Source organism: Saimiri boliviensis, chromosome 12, assembly GCF_048565385.1.
Source record: "Saimiri boliviensis isolate mSaiBol1 chromosome 12, mSaiBol1.pri, whole genome shotgun sequence".
NCBI classification, from domain to species: domain Eukaryota; kingdom Metazoa; phylum Chordata; class Mammalia; order Primates; family Cebidae; genus Saimiri; species Saimiri boliviensis.
The window spans coordinates 84,420,964-84,435,291 of NC_133460.1; the positions used below are offsets into that span (position 1 = coordinate 84,420,964).

A 14,328-nucleotide genomic window follows, 5' to 3' on the forward strand; every position below is an offset into this window, starting at 1 on the left:
AAGAATCCCGATACGTTCCAAAGAATGTGTTGGTGGACTAAGATGCCAGTAGTGTTCTAGGAGGAAATGGAAGTAGATATCTACGGCCACTTGTAGCCCGCACACTGTCTTTGTAGGAATTAGAAGGTGGCTCTCCTTCTTTTTCTTTTCTTTTTTTTTTTTTTGAGAGAATGCCTCGCTCTTTTGCCCAGGCTGGAGTGCAGTGGCATGATCTCAGCTCACTGGAACCTCCCCCTCCCACATTCAAGTGATTCTTCTGCATCAGCCTCCTGAGTGGCTGGGACTACAGGTGTGTGCCACCACAACCGCCTAATTTTTTTGTATTTTTTGTAGAGACGGGGTTTCACCGTGTTAGCCAGGATGGTCTTGATTTTCTGATCTCATGTCCCCCCTCCTCAGCCTCCCAAAATGCTGGGATTACATGCGTGAGCCACCGCACCCAACCAGTGGCTCTCCTTCTTCTAGAAAGATGCGGGCTACTCCAGATGGTGCCTTGGCGGCATAGTACAAGTTTTCAGTGTTCTGGTACATTTGTACAAGGCATCGTTGTAAGTGGTAGACCTGTGGGTAACAGTCACCTGATCTCTCTAACATGAGTATAGGAAGCCCATACTACAAGATCTAGATAGTGCCTGAAAAATCCTGACAATGCAAAGGTAATTTTATTTTATTTATTTTATGTGTTTATTATTGAGATGGAGTCTTGCTCTGTTGCCCAGGCTGGAGTGCAGTGGCATGATCTCAGCTCACTGCAACCTCCGCCTCCCAGGTTCAAGCAATTCACCTGCCTCAGCCTCCCAAGTAGCTGGGACTACAGGCTTGCACCACCAGGCCCATCTAATGTTTGTGTTTTTAGTAGAAACCGGGTTTCTCCATGTTGGCCAGGCTGGTCTTGAAGTCCTGACCTCAGGTAATCTAGCTGCCTAGGCCTCCCAAAGTGCTCAGATTACAGGCGTGAGCCACCGTGTCCTGCCTACAAAAGTCATTTTACTTCCAAGTATGAACTCTGAAGTTTTCCTCTTCATTCTGAATTCTCTGTCCTTCTTGAGAGTGCTTACAACCTCTTCATAAGAGTATGAGTCCAAATAACATTGCCACACCAAGAGCCTCTGAGGTCAAAATCAATACAAGCTGATTCCCTCCCTCCCTTCTTCTTCCCTCTCTTCCTCCCTCTCTCCTTCCATCCATCCGTTCCTCTCTTTCTTCCATCCTTCAGTATTTGATTCTCTATCATGTGCCACATTAATATAGTTTCTGATGAGGGGAACATCTGTCTATTTCCACTTCTTATGGGAAATAGACAGATGTTCCCCTCATCAGAAACAGAAAAAGAAATAATAATTATGGTTCATTGTGATGAATGTAATGACAAAAGTAAGCTCAGGATATTATAAGAGTACACAGGACAAGTATCTAACCCCAACTTGGGAGTCAGCATGTTTTTCTTACAAGAAGTTACATCTCAGCTGACATCAAAGGATAAATAGGAGTTTTCTGGCAAAGAAGTGTGTGGATGCATAGGGTTGGAAGAAGGTGGGAATAGGAAAAAAGAGTGGTCAAGAATGAGAGAGCACCATGTGTTAAGATTTGAAGACAAGAAGTCACAGTGCCTTGGAAAAGCTGTGTCCATATGGAGCATATCCTTCCATTGTATTCTCACTTGCTGAGCTTCCTCTTCTACTCTCTAGTATCCTTGGCTGTGTCCATGGGTCCCAATTTCAATCTTTATCTTTAGGCATTGACCCTATCCAACTTGGCCAGGAAAAAGTACACCGTTGGAGAAACAGTGAACCTGATGTCTGTGGATGCTCAGAAGCTCATGGATGTGACCAACTTCATCCACCAGCTGTGGTCAAGTGTTCTACAGATTGTCTTATCCATCTTCTTCTTATGGAGAGAGTTGGGACCCTCAGTGTTAGCAGGTGTTGGGGTGATGGTGCTCGTAATCCCAATTAATGGGATACTGTCCACCAAGAGTAAGGCCATTCAGGTAAAGAAAGAGTCACCCAGAAGATACATGCCTTCTTTAATGTCTAAACCCTTTTTCTTACTCTAATTCTTAATGGGAGTTTGGGCAAGGCAAAGCTGGTGGAAGATTTTCTACCATCTCAAATGTACTTGGCTTTCTCTGTCTTCCCTTTTGATCTTCTGACAACTCTTAGGGTTTATATACATTCCTCTGTATTCATGTTAGAGGGAAGAGCCTGACTGGGGAAGGAAGGGCTGCCCTAGAGATGCTGCACATAATTCTTCCATCTTGCTCTGCTGGGCTGCCCTAAGAATAGTGATTTCAGGCCCTGCTTCTCCTTCATAAACCAACCACAGAGAGCAGTCACATGAGCGATCCAAACTGTCAACCTGAGCCCTGGCAATCACCCTACCACCACCAGGTGGGAGGGCTCCATGTAGACAGTGTCCTCAGTCCTGCCAGAAGTCACAGCTTGGGTGGATGAAATTGACAGTGTATGATTTATTCAGCATTTGCTTTTGCATTCCAGTTACAAATAATTGCTTTTAAAATATTTCTTGCATATTTACTTCTCTGAGAACATGAATTAGGGCTCCTGCTCTCATGGATCTTACACTCTACCTGGTGGGGTGGTAAAGAGATAGGCAATACACAAAGAAGAAAAATACCAGTAGAATTAAACATGGTAATGAGATAGGGAGTGAGCGGGTGGTTATTTTCAATGAGTTCAAGGAAGGCCTCTTGGGGAGAGGATGTTTATGCTGAACTCTGAATGACACAAGCCTGACTGTAAAGGAGAAAGCCTTGGCAAGGGCAGGGGAAGAACAGCCCAGGAGGAGGGTAGAGTCAGGCAAGGGCTGTGGGGCAGAAACAAGCTTGGCACATTTAAGGATCAGAAAGAGGATGGGTGTGGCAGAAGTGGAGTGGGCAAAGAGGAGGGTGGAGGGAGGTGAATCCCATCACTGGCACCTCAAGTTCTTACTAAGTGACAGTCACAAAGTAGCAGTGAGGCTTGATGTCTGTAGCAAACCTGAGTCCTCTCTCATGGAAGCATGTTTTGTTTTCCTTTTGCTTTTTTCCTGGCAGGTCAAAAATATGAATAATAAAGACAAACGTTTAAGGATCATGAATGAGATTCTCAGTGGAATAAAGGTGAGAATCTGAGCACAGGTGGCTCTCTGTGGGTAAGGACAGAAGCAGCGGCTCTCTCTTGGCCTTCACAAACCCTGATAGAGGTGATGGATTCCTGCTTCTGGGCCAGTTGTATCACATGACTTTTGTTTCATCATGTCCTCCTGCTCCTCCCAGGTCCTCTGTTGAACCTCGATTTCTATTTATTCACCCTAAATGGCTAGTTTTGTTTTGACAATTTACTGTAGAAGTTTTTAAACATGTAGAAAAGCAGAGACTATCATGAACCCCTATGGACTTTATACCCAGCTCCGGGAATTATCACCATGACCTAACTAGTTTCATCTATAATCCCACTCCCCTCACACTTACTAGATTATTTTGAAGCAAATCTCAGAGATCTTGTCATTTCATTCATAGATACTATGTATGTGTCTCTAAAAGAAGGACTTATTTTTATTTTTATTTTTTTAATTTATTTTGAGATGAAGTCTCGCTGTCACCAGGCTGGAGTGCAGTGGCGTGACCTTGGCTCACTGCAACCTCCACCTCCTGGGTTCAAGTAATTCTCCTGCCTCAGCCTCTTGAGTAGCTGGAACTACAGGCATACGCCGCCACACCCAGATAATTTTTGTATTTTTAGTAGAAATGGGGTTTTACCTTGTTGGCCAGGATGGTCAACACGAGGTCTGTTGACCTCGTGATCCGCCTGCCTCAGCCTCCCAAAGTGCTGGGATTATAGGCGTGAGCCACTGCGCCAAGCCAAGAGGGACTTATTTTTAAACTACAGCCACAATACCATTATCATACCTTTAAAAAAAAAATCAACATTCTTTGATACCATCAAAGTTTTCCAGTTGCCTCATATGTGCCTTTGGTTTGTTTGTTTTGCTGTTGGTTAGTTTGAATAACAAACCAAAAAATGTCCATGCATGGTATTTAATTGATAGTGCTTTTAATCCACAACTCTGTGTGTGTGTGTGTGTGTGTGTGTGTGTGTGTGTGTATGTGTGTGTGTGTTGGTCGTTTCAAAAAAAACTAGGTTATTGTCTTGTTTCCTGTATTTCCTGTAAATTGATAGCTCTGAAGACTTGATTTAGATTTGATTTGGGGGTGGGAGTGCAAGGTGTTTTCAAGTGGTGCTGTGTGCTTCCAAACTGCAGCAATAATAATTTCAGTGGGTCCAGGCAGCGTCAGCCTGATGCAGCCCTTACAAGGTCTCCTGCTAGTCTTCCGCTAGAGCAGTGGTTTGTGACACTGGCAGCACATTAGAATCACCTGAGAAGTTTGAAGTTTGTAAAACCCACTGAGGCTGGGGCCCTACTTCAAACCATTTAAATTGAACTCTCTGGGGGTGAAGCCCAGACATGTATATCTTTTTAAAGTTCCCTGGGTGATTCTAATGTGCCGCCAAGGTGAAAACCACTGTTGTAAGAATTTTATGATCATTGCCTAGATATGTTATTTCATTAGGAATTGTGAAAGAGTAACATTTTTTAATTCTGTTATTCCCTTGACATTGATTAGCTGGAATTTTATGAAGAATTATCTCTCTTCAACTTGTTTGTCACCTTAAAATGAAGTCTGTATGGAATAGGCAGAACAAATGCTTGCTTCTTTCTGTCTATTTACCAGCTTTCACAATAATGCATTTCATCTTCCAGAGGTGACCAATAAATGTCTTTAAGTAAATATTCATGGATTTTAACATTACCCTAAACTTCTTAAAAATGAAACAGAGAAGGCCGGGCGCGGTGGCTCAAGCCTGTAATCCCAGCACTTTGGGAGGCCGAGGCGGGTGGATCACAAGGTCAAGAGATCGAGACCATCCTGGTCAACATGGTGAAACCCCGTCTCTACTAAAAATACAAAAAATTAGCTGGGCATGGTGGCGCGTGCCTGTAATCCCAGCTACTCGGGAGGCTGAGGCAGGAGAATTGCCTGAACCCAGGAGGCGGAGGTTGCGGTGAGCTGAGATCGCGCCATTGCACTCCAGCCTGGGTAACAAGAGCAAAACTCCGTCTCGAAAAAAAAAAAAAAAAAGAAACAGAGACCCCTTTTAACTCCTTGTTCATTCTCCTCACAAAGCTCTGATATATCCTTCTGTGAATGTGGCAACATTAAAACAGGGAGCTGGTTTTGAATGTCAGCTCTGCTACTGGGTAGCTTGATAACTTTCGGCGAGTTCCCTTGCCTCTCTCAGCTTGTTTCCTTATGGTTTAAATGAAGATAATAACTATACAAATTTAAGATATCTAACTCACCTTGATTTGCCCAGAACTTTCCAAGTTTTAGCACTGAAAGACCTGTGTCCTAGGAAGTCCTTTAGTCCTAGGCAAGCTGGAACAGTTAGTCATACTAAGGTTGTTATAAAGATTAAGTGAGATAATATATTTTAAATGCTTTGTACTAGCCGGTCACCGTGGCTCATGGCTGTAATCCCAGACTCTGGGAGGCTGAGGTGGGCAGATCCCGAGGTTAGGAGACCAGGACCATCCTGGCTAACACGGCGAAACCCCGTCTCTACTAAAATTACAAAAAATTAGCCAGGCGTGGTGGCACACGGCTGTAGTCCCAGCTACTCAGGAAGCTGAGGCAGGAGAATTGCTTAAACCTGGGAGGTGGAGTTTGCAGTGAGCCAAGATCATGCCACTGCACTCCAGCCTGGGTGACAGAGCAAGGCTCTGTCTCAAAAAATGAAAATAAATAAATAAATAGGCTTTGTACATAGTAGATTGTCAACAAATACAAGCTACCTTTCTCTAATCATGTTTTATAACCTGGGTTTCTATTCCCCATATTTTGGGGACTATATCCTAAAACATGGGTGGATCAGATACACCTGGTTCCCTTTTGGGGGCAATCATGTGAGCTGTATTCTTTTTTGAATTATTAGATCCTGAAATATTTTGCCTGGGAACCTTCATTCAGAGACCAAGTTCACAACCTTCGGAAGAAAGAGCTTAAGAACCTGCTGGCCTTTAGTCAAATACAGTGTGTGGTGGTATTCATCTTACACTTAACTCCAGTCCTGGTGAGTAGCAGAGGGGTCCATGGGCTGGGTGTTCATCTGGATCCGCATCAGCTTCCTGAAGAGGAAGTTCTACTTTTGATAGACTAGCTGGCACCTCTAGGCCTGACTACAAGATCCAGGGGACTTGTCCTCCTTCTAACTGCCCCATGCTACTTTTCCTCCTTTGTATCACACCCGCAGCTCTAGTGTACTGTACAGTGGCCTGGCAGCCCAGAGCAACTTTTCAGGATGCACAGCAAGAATGTGGTATCCAGGAAGATTGGCTTAGGAGGTATTGTCTTTGGGGAGGCGATGTAGGTCTATAGTGGAAGGAACACTGATATAGGAGTCAGGAGACCTGAGCGCTGGTCCTAGTAATCCATTAAATGACTCTGTGACCTTGGGGAAGATATTTTCTCCTCTTCTGGGCTCAGTTTTCTCATCTGTAACCTGAGGAAGCTGGATCATCCTTAAGGTACTTTCAACTCTGATATATGGTATTCCTGTAACTTAGCACAATGCAGCTTGGTCCCTTTTACGAATAAATTGCTCATGACCTTGCCCTTTCCAGGTATCTGTGATCACATTTTCTGTTTACGTCCTGGTGGATAGCAGCAATATTTTGGATGCACAAAAGGCCTTCACCTCCATTACCGTCTTCAATATCCTGCGCTTTCCCCTGAGCACACTTCCCATGATGATCACCTCCATGCTCCAGGTAGGTTGGCATTCTCACTGCTGACTGCCCGTCTCTGGTTAAAAGCCTTGGAGTCCAGAATGACTGGTCGTCACATCCCATGTCTAACTTTTGCTGGTAAACTTTCAGTGAAACAGATCTGTTTGGTCTCTGGAGACCAATGGTTTGATCTTAATAATATGAGTTTTCTGAGCCCCAGTTTATCTGACTATAAAATGAGGATAATCATACCAATCTCATCTACCTCACAAGGAGACAATCTTGTGAATGCATTTAGTGAGATTATGATGTTTAGTCCTGGTATAGGGAACATTTCCCAGCCCAGTTTCTCCCATATTTTTCCAAGGCTCTTAAGGTGTTAAGATAGCTAGCATTAGGCAAATATGGCACAAAGGGAGAAGAAACACCCTCCCTTTGCATAAACCCATGTGGTGGTCAAACCAAATGCAAATTGGGAGCCTCAAACTGTCAGAAAATGAGTTTGGAGTTTAGGAAACCTTGGATGGACCAGAGGGAATATCTGGGTTCTGAAAACTGAGCGTAGTCACTGATATGCGACACATATCAGATCTGCAGAGGAAGGTCACAGGACAGGCAGCAGACTGATGAAAAGGCCTGAATGAGAGGGGTGGAGTGTGGTGACTTGCATTTATCCCAGAAGTGGCTGGCTTTAGAGAGCTCAGACCATGTGAAAAAGAAGGCCTCCCTGTCCTAGAGGGTGTAAAGAAAGGGTGACATATTTGGCAGGTAAAGAAGCAACAGGATCTTTTTAGATACAATTTATTGCATAAACAGCAAAAGCAAGATCAGCAAAGGTATCAGCTCTTTGCATTCCTGGTCCTCAGCATGACACCGAATCAAAAAAGGGTCAGATGATGGCAAGGCACAGTGGCTCTTGCCTGTAATCCTAGCACTTTGGGAGGCTGTGGCAGACAGATCACCTGAGGTCAGGAGTTTGAGACCAGCCTGGCCAACATGGTGAAACCCCATCTCTACTAAAAATGCAAAACTTAGCCAGGTGTGGTGGCATGCACCTGTAGTCCCAGCTACTCAAGAGGTTGAGGCACGAGAATCACTTGAACCTGGGAGGTGGAGGTTGCAGTGAGCCAAGATCACGTCCTTGCACTCCAGCCTGGGTGACAGAGCGAGACTCCATCTCAAAACAAAACAAAACAAAAGGGTCAGATGGTGATGCAAGGTGAGCAGTGGGTTACTCTGTTTTTGAGGAGCTGATCCATGCAGCAGCTAAGTGGTTTTATAGACTGCTTTTGTACCCTAAGGAGGGAACAGGCAGAATAGCCTAAGGCTTCATCAGAGCCTGGGTGGCAATGAAAAGCCATCTCATGACACCCTCCTTGGAAGAGAGGGAAGTAGGTGAGAAACATCCTTGTAGAAGCGCCTCAAAATCTTCCCAAGTTCTCAAGCTCCAGGGAGACTGCAGGGTATTCTGCCAACACTCAGGTCACCTGCAGTTTAAGCTTTAGCTATCTGGCCTATGTGAAGTGTGAAGGGTCCCCCTGATGCCATAGCCAGTTCCTCTGCAGAGGCTCCCAGGAGTGGCTTAGCTAGGATGCTGGATGGGCATCAGGCATAGACTCAGTTAAATAAGAGAAAGCCAGGGGCCTAGTTACCAGAACTGGATAGAAGTTAAGCTTTTGTCTTAGAAGGTAGGAGGTAGTTTCTGGAACTAGAGCCAAAGACTCCAGAATAAGTTCACCTGTCTGTGATGAAATGGCTTCCAGGGCTGAGTTCAGGGGAGATTAGGAGATGCTAGCTATGCCAAATAGAAAATCATGGGCTAGTGACAAAGTCAAAATCTTCCTGCTTGTGCTTGTTACTGACTTTAGTTCTTGAGAGCCTTTGTGTTCTTCTCTAGGCCAGTGTTTCCACAGAGCGGCTGGAGAAGTACTTGGGTGGGGATGACTTGGACACATCTGCCATTCGACATGACTGCAGTTCTGGTAAATAAATTTGGAAGTTGCTTCCCAAACTTATTCCCAGTGCTGGGCCAGAATTTTGATAATACAAGAGCTTAGCAGCAGCAAACTGAAAGGGAGAGCTCAGAGATTTGTCTTGAGCCTATGTTCGCATAAGATACATACTGTTCTTACTTGAATTATGTTTACACTTAGAGCAGATTGCTTAACTAGATTGCTAAGTAAATCTGGACCAGCTCATCTGAGGATAAGCAGGGAATCCCGCAAAGGATCCGGAAAGCAGAAGTCAGGATGTAGCCAAATGTATGGGATTGGGAAGGTAGCCTGGAGTGAAAGAATACTCAGATTCTGAAGGTTTAAAGACTGGGGGCCAGCCATGGCCAGAGTGGGCAGTAGGACTGGAATCCATGATGTGGGGGGATTTATATAAGGAGAGGGAATTCATATAAGGGGACTGGGCAACAGAGGGCTGGAGAGTATACTCAGAGTATCTGTAGGTCAAGAATCTGGGCTACCAACAGGCTTGGGAGTTCTGAATCAAAAACAACTTTAGACTGGACGCAGTGACTCACACCTATAATCCCAGCCCTTTGGGAGGCTGAGGTGGGCAGATCGCTTGAGTCCAGGAGTTCGAGACCAGCCTGGGCAACATGGCAAAACCCTATCTCTGCTAAAAATACAAAAATTAGTGGGGCGTTGTGGTGGGTGCCTGTAATCCCATCCACCTGGGGGTCTGAGGCAGGAGAATCTCTTGAGCCCAGAAAGTTGAGGTGGCTATCAGCTGAGATTGCACCACTGCACTGCAGCCTGGGTGACAAAGTGAGACCCTGACTCAAAGGAAAAAAAAAAGTTCATATGCAGGTCACTTCCGGTCTCATTCCAGATTTTTTTTGCCTCTTGTTAGTGTAGTAGCCAGCACTTAGCAGAAACAATCCTGAGAGCTGAGGAAGAAAGTAGAGAGAGATACATGAGGGCTGAGAAAGGGCAGATAGTCACATGGGGACCTACATTTGACTAAAAGAGGGAGCTTTTTCTCAACAGACAAAGCTGTGCAGTTTTCAGAGGCCACCTTTACCTGGGAGCGTGATTTGGAAGCCACAATCCGAGAGTGAGTTGCCTTCTTTCCATCCTAATGTTCTTTAGCATTCTCTTTGCCTGGACTATTCTCAGAAAATTCCATGTAATAGAATACGTGGGGAAATGAGCTATGTGCATGGATTCAGTTAGATACTAGTGCAGGATAAACACCTGGAGAGATGAACTGAAGGCAAAGATTCTCAGCCTCTTACCCTGATAACTGCATTCGCCACCCTGCTTTCCTACTATGAGTATGAATGTCCAGCTGAGATCCCATGAAGACATTTGTTGTGCAGATTGTGGACAGAGGTAGTGCGAGGTTGGTAGGTGGCCTGTTTCTCTGGGTGTGGTGGAAGATACACACAAGAACCTGAATTCAGTATAAGTTCATTCATTCAAGAATAGCAGTCAGGGGCCGGGCGCGGTGGCTCAAGCCTGTAATCCCAGCACTTTGGGAGGCCGAGGCGGGTGGATCACGAGATCAAGAGATCAAGACCATCCTGGTCAACATGGTGAAACCCCGTCTCTACTAAAAATACAAAAAAATTAGCTGGGCATGGTGGCACGTGCCTGTAATCCCAGCTACTCAGGAGGCTGAGGCAGGAGAATTGCCTGAACCCAGGAGGCGGAGGTTGCGGTGAGCCAAGATCGCGCCATTGCACTCCAGCCTGGGTAACAAGAGCAAAAACTCCGTCTCAAAAAAAAAAAAAAAAAAAAGAATAGCAGTCAGGAACATTGGAATCTGGCTTCTTTCCCCAAACTGGACATTGGGAGCTACCTCTATATGATTCTATTTCAGATCTAGAGTTTCACATCAAAATAACCCATTCACATACCCTACCGTGTAGGCTACCTCCTCTGCTGTGCAGGTATGCTGCCCTAAGCCAACTTCCTCTAGCCCTGATGTTGCACATAGTGTGTCTCTTAAGCACCATATATAGTAGCACACCCAATTCATCCACTGAACACAGTACACGGAGTACATCAGGAGCCTGAGTAGACCATATCTTTCTTTCTTCACAACTGAGCACATCTTATCGTCTTCTTACTATACCCCTGACTTCCCACTCCTCTATCTTGTTCCTATAGCCTTTAACATGGACTCAGAGCTAGCCCCAGGATGAGTTGGGGCAGGAGCATCTTCTCTGGACCCTCCTAACCCAACAGGTTTCCTTTGCAGAGAAGAAACTGGGCAGGGACTCCACTTTACTGCTATAGGTCTGGAATAAGTTCATCTCAATAGGCAGGTTCAGAAAGACTGGGAACAAGTTCCGAATGTTCCTGATGTTCTAGAAACTCAAATAATGTCCATGTGTCAGCCCTGACACACAGAGTTTCTGGGAACCTATCCCAGTATGGGCTCCAACCCAGACATAATCAGATACTCAGGAGAAGGTCCAGGGAATCTACTTTCAGCAAATGTTCCAGGTGACACATTTAGTAGCTAAATTTGGGAAATGTTAATCTAGTCTAATCCCATTAGTAAGAAAGGAGGGGTCCTTAGTCAAAAGGAAGTGACCTTCCACGATAACATAGCCCAGCAGTGTCAGATTTGGGATTTGAACCAGGCCAGGTCTCCAGGCCCCCACTAGGGTCTTACTCAATGGGTAGGCATGTTAGTTCTAGGAGAATTTTATCATTGGAAATGCACATTTGATACAAACAGCTTATAAATGAATTGGATAAATTAGGGCTCATTCTCTAGCCTTTTAGAGCTTAAAAAAAAAAGTATTAAAGAAGCACATTGGGGTCTTATATATCCAAGGCAAATTTTCCAATCTTGAGGGGGAATCTCCTAATACCAGACTTCATGGAGACTCAGAGAAGTGACTTGAACTGCTCTTCAATACCTGACCCCTGCTATCTCCTTCAAAGACATTATTCTCTTTCAGTGTGAACCTGGACATTATGCCAGGCCAACTTGTGGCTGTGGTGGGCACTGTTGGCTCTGGGAAATCCTCCCTGATATCAGCCATGCTGGGAGAAATGGAAAATGTCCACGGGCATATCACCATCAAGGTAAGAGGCAATGCCAATGAAGAAGCCTTCTGACTCCCGAATGTGGGCCACTTTGTGCTTTCGCCTTACTGGGGAGAAGGCACTGAGGGCTAGTAGATGAGGCCTTGGAGACATCTGGTAGATTTATGGACTGTGATCCTTTGTCCCGTTTCAGCTTTGTATAATCAGTTGCTGGGGGTAAGATTTGGGAATCTGCATTTTTAATAAACTCTAAAGGTGATTCTCATATGCATACTACAGTGTGAAAACTGTTGACTAGAGAGGTCTTCCTTCAAAGTATAAGCATTTCTGGCCGGGCGAGCCCAGTGGCTCGTGTTTGTAATCCCAGCACTTTGAGAGGCCAAGGCAGGTGGATCACCTGCAGTCAGGAGTTTGAGGCCAGCCTGGTCAACATGGTAAAACCCCAACTCTACTAAAAATACAAAACTAGCTGGACATGGTGGCACATGCCTGTAATCCTATCTACTTGGGAGGCTGAGGCAGGAGAATCACTTGCGCCCAGGAGGCAGTGGCTCCAGTGAGCCAAGATTGTGCCACTGCACTCCAGCCTGAGCAACAGAGCAAGACTCTGTCTCAAAAAAAATAAAAATAATAAAAAAAATTTTTAAAAAGGTATTTCTGCTATGTCTATGTATTTGTTTCTGAAATATTATGTGTTCTGCAAAACTGTAGAATAAAAATAACAGAATCTAGGGGGAAAGAGTTGTAATAGATCACTAAAAATGTATATAACTTTGTAACCAAAGTACCAACAAAAACAATACCAACCTTAACAATGACATCTAGAGCAATAAAAACAGGAGCATTGTAAAATTAGCACTGGCATTTGCACCCAACATTACAATTACTCTTAGGCCTCTCTCTTCTTCCCTTGAGAGCTAAATCTTGGATGGCATTTGCTTCCAAAATAAAAATCTGGTGTAGGGTATTGTCTTCTTCATCAATTACAATTTTTTTTTTTTTTTTTTTTTTTGAGAGGGAGTCTCTCTCTGTCATCCAGGCTGGAGTGCAATGGCACAATCTCAGCTTACTGCAACCTCCACCTCTTGGGTTCAAGGGATTCTCCTGCCTCAGCCTCCCAAATAGCTGGGATTACAGGTGTGTGCCACCATGTATATTATTCCACAATATACAGACATCATTTCTGGATTTACCAATCACGATTGAACTACTTTGCAATTTTAAAAACATGCACTATAGCAGAGCAGACTACAGATTTAAGTCTGTCTTCTAACTCCTTTTGGGAAGCTTTTTTTGTTGCTACTTCATAACTGGGTTCTTCCTCAAACACAGGCATTTGTTGGTCTCCATCTCTGCTTTTAGTTTGTTTGTTTAAGTTGGAATCTTGCTCTGTCTCCCAGACTGGAGTGCAGTGGTCCAATCTCAGCTCACTGCAGCCTCCGCCTTCTGGGTTCAAGCGATTCTCCTGCCTCAGCCTCCTGAGTAGCTGAGATTACAGACTTGCACCACCACACCCAGCTACTTTTTGTGTTTTTAGTAGAGATGGGGTTTTGTCATGTTGGCCAGGCTGATCATGAACTCCTGACCTCAGGCAATCCGCCTGCCTTGGCCTCCCAAAGTGCTGGGATTACAAGTGTGAGCCACCATGCCCTGCCTTCATCTCTTTTTGGATATAATCTTGCTTCCTAAGATGTCATTTATACAAGGGGTCCCCAACCCCCTGGGTCTCAGACCGGTACCAGCCCATGGCCTGTTGGGAACTGGGCTGCACAGCCGGAGGGGAGCAGTGTGCGAGCATTATCACCTGAGCGCCACCTCCTGTCAGATCAGCAGCAGCGTCAGATTGTCATAGGAGCCCAAACCTTATTGTGAACTGCACATGCCAGGGATCTAGGCTGCATATACTGCCTGATGATCTGAGGTGGAACAGTTTCATCCCAAAACCATCCCCTACCACCACCCCATCCATGGAAAAATTGTCTTCCATGAAACCGGTCCCTGGTGCCAAAAAGGTTGGGGACCACTGATCTATACCGTTTTCTTGACAGTGTTAGCACTTTGTTGGTCCTAGTAAACTCAATTGGGTTTGACTAAAACCCTCTTCTAGAAGCAACGTATACATTTATCATCTAATTTTCAGGATCATGGCTGGAAAGTGATAGTCCAAAAATAGGGGGGACTTTTTTTTTTTTAGATGGAGTCTTGCTCTGTTGCCCAGGATAGAGTGCAGTGGTGTGATCTCGGCTCACTGCAACCTCTGCTTGCTGGGTTCAAGTAATTCTCCTGCCTCAGCCTCCCAAGCAGCTGGGATTATAGGCACATGCTGCCATGCCCAGCTAATTTTTTGTATTTTTAGTAGAGCTGGGGTTTCACTATGCTGGCCAGGCTGATCTCAAACTGCTGACCTCATGATCCGCCTGCCTCAGCCTCTCAAAGTGCTGAGATTACAGGTGTGAGCCACTGCGCCCAGCCCCAAGAGGGGACTTTTAATCCTGAAGAGGATATTGAGTGCTGTCAGTGGAAT

The 14,328-nt window shown here is 45.0% G+C and overlaps 1 protein-coding gene across 3 annotated transcripts in view; it reads left to right on the plus strand.

The window, feature by feature from the left end:
• Positions 1-14,328, plus strand: part of ABCC2 (ATP binding cassette subfamily C member 2) — a 65,157-nt gene that overhangs the window by 23,382 nt on the left and 27,447 nt on the right. For all 3 annotated transcript variants that reach the window (XR_012512915.1, XM_039465365.2, XM_074382739.1), the window contains 7 exons: positions 1,736-1,990; positions 3,056-3,121; positions 5,997-6,134; positions 6,685-6,831; positions 8,687-8,771; positions 9,789-9,855; positions 11,717-11,843. Coding sequence is in view for 2 of the 3 variants with exons in the window: in XM_039465365.2 (XP_039321299.2) it covers positions 1,736-1,990; positions 3,056-3,121; positions 5,997-6,134; positions 6,685-6,831; positions 8,687-8,771; positions 9,789-9,855; positions 11,717-11,843 (885 nt within the window). In the remaining variant the exon portion in view is untranslated. The remainder of the gene's footprint in view (positions 1-1,735; positions 1,991-3,055; positions 3,122-5,996; positions 6,135-6,684; positions 6,832-8,686; positions 8,772-9,788; positions 9,856-11,716; positions 11,844-14,328) is intronic.